General features: G+C 33.3%; 1 protein-coding gene across 1 annotated transcript; it reads right to left on the reverse strand.

Moving 5' to 3' along the window:
• Positions 1-1,757: 1,757 nt before the first annotated feature.
• LOC133287956 (pentatricopeptide repeat-containing protein At5g38730) lies at positions 1,758-3,645 on the reverse strand. The gene is made up of 2 exons (XM_061485655.1): positions 3,624-3,645; positions 1,758-3,579 (listed from the first exon to the last, which is right to left on the reverse strand). The coding sequence occupies exons 1-2, from the start codon at positions 3,643-3,645 to the stop codon at positions 1,850-1,852; spliced, it is 1,752 nt and encodes a 583-aa protein (XP_061341639.1). The 3' UTR covers positions 1,758-1,849.
• Positions 3,646-5,541: the final 1,896 nt, after the last annotated feature.

Consider the following 5,541-nt stretch of genomic DNA (forward strand, 5'->3'; position numbering starts at 1 on the left):
TTTATTTAAAGTTCAAAATCACCCATGTTCCCATTTTTTCTTTAATTATGACAGTGAGGAGCTGAGTGATCTCTCACTGAAAGCAATATCAAAGCTGAGAGTATGTCTCCGAAACTTGAATGAACCCTTGTCACTTGGGGATATAGCAATGTCATGGGAACGTTGTGCCAGAGAAGCAATCTGTGAGTATGCGGAAGCCAATGGTGGAGGAACCTTTAGCTCAAAATATGGAGGGTGGGAGATATGTCAAGATTCTGGTTAAAGGAATTTGTATTTGTGCTGTTTGTTCATATAGGAAAAGCCAATCGTGTACATTTTGAGCCAGCATGCCTTGAGTAGGCAAATATATAGTAGTACTGCAGAAGGGTATGAAAATTTATAGATAGTTCAGCCTAGTAAATCTGATGAAAACTTTAAATTTCTAGTTGAATAAATCAGTGTTCATATTAATGCTTGTTCATGGAAACAATATGATACTATATACATACAAAACTTCAAAGAAAGTATACAAAACCATCTTCCTTGATGATAATGATTATTGCCTTGTTAGAACTTAATACAATGGGGATCACACGTGAGAGAAGCAATGACAATTCCATCTTGCTGATAGCTCTCTCCTTTTAAGGATGACCTTTACCATAGGGGCGACTCCATGTGACGGACAACCCTTTCCTTAATTTCTCAGTAAAATCATATAGTAACATCTTATCGGGGATGACTCCATTTAACATATAGATATCTCCTCCTGAAATAAATATCCATATACAGAACTAGGTACACCTAGATCGTTACCCCCGCTAATAGTTACATGATTCTAACATGGATCACAAAAAACATATATAAAATTTAGGTAATTAACTTTTGATTCAAATCAATTTATTTCCAATGATAAGTAAAATTCTCAAATCTCAATATTTTAAATTAAATATTTCATATTATAATTATATCCAACATTTTCAAAATAATTATAAAACCACAAATCATAAATATGATGCTATTATATAAAATTACACATCAAGTAAATTTGAAATGCATAAATTTAACCAATCACATTATAAAATATTTGTTTCCCATGCACATATTATTAAACAATAATGATACAATAAAACTTGAAAGATAATAATAGCAATAAAATATGTCGTCATAATTATTATCCACTTATAGCTCTCAAGAACCAATTAAAGCACTTCTAATGACTCAGGATAACCAAATGAGCTAGAGTTTAGTCAAATCTTAGCACCAACAAATATTATTTTATTTTATTTTTTGGTAAAGCACCAACAAATATTTTAGTAATACCTTAGACATTATTCAAGGATAACTAACAATAGATAATCGAGAGATAAATAAAAGCCCTAAATTTATGCTCAAAGCTCACAAATTCTTTTACCCAAAGTAAATCTATACAAAAATATAGATTTCCATAAGGTTTTGGAGAATGAATTTACTTCAAAGAGTCCAAAAAGCTGAATTTTAAGAAGGGAGTTGTATCCCTATATCCTTGGAGCACTTTCCTTAACACCCAAAATCTACTTCCGAGATATGAGTAAAAAAATGGTAGGACTTTAATGTTTCACTAGAGCTTCAAAATGATACTTGAAGTTTAATGGAAGAGTAAATAAATGTAAAAGAAAAGAAAATAAGAATAAATAAAGGAAGTTTATGATGGTTAAAATACAAGGTTCGTAAACTGTCCCTATCATATATTTTTCCAAATCTCAATGATTTTCCAAACTATGATGAACAGTGAAACCACCAAGAAAGACCCTATGATAACCACAAGCAATGCAATGTGAACAAGTCTAGGAAGTAACTTCTAGCTGTGAGGAGTCTTTCATAAGCAAGATTATCATCCTATCAGCATCTGCTGTAATTTATTCAATGTATTTCTTGACATCAGACCCCTATCCACCAAATGATCCCAGAAGATTTGTGACACTTTGTTTTCACTCGCATTAGGAGCAAGAAAGCATTTATAGATTCTGACTGTGATCATCAACCTCTTTCTAGCCATCTCTTGTAACATATCTGAGGCCGCACTTGCCTTCCCTGCTTTCCAGTAAGCATAAGCGAGACTGGTGTAGATAATACTGTCACCTGACACACCCTTCCCTTCCATATGATTGAATAACTTTTCAGCATATTCAATCCTTTCTATCTTGCATAACTTTCTTATCAATGCCCTGTATACCGAAACATCAAGACAAATACCTTTACTCAGAAACTCATCTGGCAGTGCTAAAATTGCATCCATGTTGTCTTTCTTGCAGTAGCCATCAACAATCCATGAGTATGTGCAATAACTGGGGGAAAACCCAGCATCAAGCATGCTAAACAATAGCTCCTTGGCACTTTCCAGCTCACTCATCTTGCAGAACCCATGAATCAGTGCCTTATATGTAAATGGATCAGGCTTTAGTCCAGCTTCTAACATCTTATTCTTAAATTTCAAAGCAGATTTCAAATCCCCTATCTTGCAGTAAGTATTTATCAGGGTGTTACACGTGATATTGTCAGCTTGAACTTTTCTTTCACTCATCTCATTCAAAAGCTTGTTTGCATCTTTTATCCTGCCATCTTGACACAGCTTGCGCAAAATTGAATTATAAGTAACAACTCCAGGGTACAATCCCTTAGCCTCCAACAGCTCACGCATTTTCAAAGCTTGCTCCAGTTCATTCGTTTTACAATAACCATCAATCAACGTAGTATATGTCACATGATTGGGAGCTGCACTTTTAATTTCACTAAACATCCTCGTAGCTTCTCTCATCCTACCTTCTCTGCAAAATCCATAAATAAGAGAATTATAACTAACTATATCAAGATTTATCCCCTCTTTTACCATTTTGTCCTGGATGGACAAAGCCTCATAGTGCATACCTTTCTTGCAATATAATGATATCAAAGTATTATATGTAAAAATGTCAGGAAGCGCACCCTTTGCTTCCATCTCATTTAGTAACTGTTCTGCCCTCTCCACATCTCCTGATTTGGAACAAGCATGGATTAAACAATTGTAAATGTAGATATTGAGAACAACCCCACCTTGAACCATTCTCTTATGAATCTTCCAAACCATATTAGTAATCCCATCATTCACCAAACAATTCAAAAGCACAGTACAAGCATGCAAACGGGGCTTGACTTTATATAACAACCTCATCTGTTCAAAAACTTGAATTGCATCCTGGGTCATCTTTGACTTTGCATAATGTATCACAAGCCAGCTCAAAACATGTGAATTAACTTCTGGGTCGTCATGAATCCTCACCAAAGAGCTCAAAACCGAAGGAGATGAAAGAAAATCCTTGTGGGCAATTTTGTCAAGCATCTGTTGTGCAGTTTTGAAATGTTTGTGTTTGGTGAGTATGTGAATCATGGTCCATGAACATTGCAAGGAGTGGCTAAAATGTGGGATGGAGGCAACCCATTTGAAGAATGGAAAGGAATAAGAGGGCCCATAACCATAAAGTGAGAGATGCAAAAGCACATTGTGTATGGTAGTGGAAGTGAGAGCAGAGCCATTCTTTGCATTCAACAAATTGCCCCAATGACCCTTGACAACAATTTCGCACACTCTCAATAAATTGGCTCTTGTCAACAAAAACCATGTCTATTACTATCATCCATATGCTCTACCATTTGACCAAGAGAACTTGATGGATATACCAATGAGTATAATAGTTTTTAGGTGCTATGATTGGTTTTGCGAGAAACACTTTTTCCAACTTTTAAATAGGTTATCATAGGTTTCTAATGGATTTTTTTTTTTTGGTACATAATTTCTAATGGATTCTTAATTTGTCATGAATTATGATTGTAAATTTTTTCAATTAGTTAGTGTTAATTGATTGATGTTGTGTAGACTCCGTTAATGAAATTTTACACGTTATTTAATGTTTTTTATATGATTTAATAACTTAATTGTGAGCTTTTATAATTAGTGAGACTAAATAAAAAATTTCAGTTATGAAGAATGTTGTGTAACCTAATCAGGCATAAGAGGGTAGGATTAGGCCTGATAAGGGGTTAATGTATTCACCACTGCAATTATCAAGAATTAATATATTATTTTAATATTAGTATATTAAAATAAAAAAAATTCAATATATAATTTTTATAATATTGGTGACTTTTATTTTTATAAATATTAATATATTTTTTGGACACACTGATCAACATATTTCTATAAAAAATAGTATCATTTGATATATTTGGAAGAATTATAAAAATTCATTATTAAAAGATATTTTTAACAAAAATATTTATTTTTAACTTATCTAGTAGATGATATTATCTTATATAATATCATGTCAAACGCTGATTAGTATTAAAATTTAATCAGATCTTATACAATCAAGTTTTATACTATCAGCTCATATGCAATCAGGCCTTATCCTATAAAATCATTTCTTATTGTGTCAATTATATATGACAGGTGGTGACTTCAGTAGAAGTGATGCAAATAAAGAAAACTCATGATCATATTACATATAAAAATAAACATAGGTAGTCCATTATTTCAAACTCTGGAACGGATTGTGTACGCTGAAGCTTCTTCGCACTCGAAATAGGTTCTAGCACCACTATAAAGCATCAATCATATTTTTAGGAGAAAATTGTAGCAATAATTCCTTTTTAGATCTTGTATTGTTTCAATTATTCTTTCCTCTCCCACGGCAAAAAAGAGACTTTAGTCATTCACGCTTGCCAACAGTGGCTAGGAGCATGCATGAAAATGCTCTGATGAGCGATAACCAAAGACCCCACAGTAACAAGTAATAAATCATCCAGATAAACTCAACAAAATGCTAACCTTAAGTCCTCGTTTGTTCAGGTGAAATTTTTTGAATACTAGAGAAATGTAATTACTAGAAAAATAGAAGAAATGGTTGGAAAGTGAGTTTGGTAGGAAAGTTAAAAAAAAGTTGTTTGGTTGAGAAAAATATTACCAGGCAAATTGATTAAAGTTATTGAAGTCTATGTTTGATAGGATAAAATATTGATGGGTAAATAATATAAAATTACAAAACTAACCCCTTAATAATTATAAAGTCACTGTATGCAACCTTCAACATTCTTGTTCTGATTTATCAGAAGGGTAGTTCAGTCATATATGAAGTTCTGTGTATCCCATTTCCCAGGTTATCACACAATACTACATTGAAAGTGGAAATCTTCGTCTGTGTTTCTCGTTTTTTTTTTTTTTTTGCAAAGAATTGTGAAAGCTAGGCAACTCACTTTGCTGGGGAAGTTTTAAAACAAGTTGAACCAAATGTTGGCGAAGGTGGCGTTTGGTAGGCGACTTTTGTAAGAATGCATGGGAAAGCTCAGAGGGAGAAATAGTTATACCACGTTTGGTACGCGAGATCTCTAAATTTTCTTGGGCTACACTTCGTTCCGGGAAACTGGTTTGAGTGTTAAATTTCCTTGAAGTTGCGATGGAAGATTGCCAATTAAAATATGGAATTGTTGGCTTCTCCTGGAAAAGGAAACTGAAGCGGGAAAAAGAAGACTAAAATGACCCTATGGAATTGT

This window comes from Gastrolobium bilobum, unplaced genomic scaffold, assembly GCF_033153095.1.
Source record: "Gastrolobium bilobum isolate Gb01-03AN ecotype WA unplaced genomic scaffold, APGP_CSIRO_Gbil_v1 utg52749, whole genome shotgun sequence".
In the NCBI taxonomy this organism is placed as follows: Eukaryota; Viridiplantae; Streptophyta; class Magnoliopsida; order Fabales; family Fabaceae; genus Gastrolobium; species Gastrolobium bilobum.

Coding starts and splice junctions, on each gene's coding strand:
- LOC133287956 (XM_061485655.1), bottom strand. CDS start 3,645: ATGGTAGAGCATATGGATGATA. Junction 3,580..3,623: donor GGTAGAGCATATGGATGATA/GTAATAGACATG, acceptor ATTTATTGAGAG/TGTGCGAAATTGTTGTCAAG.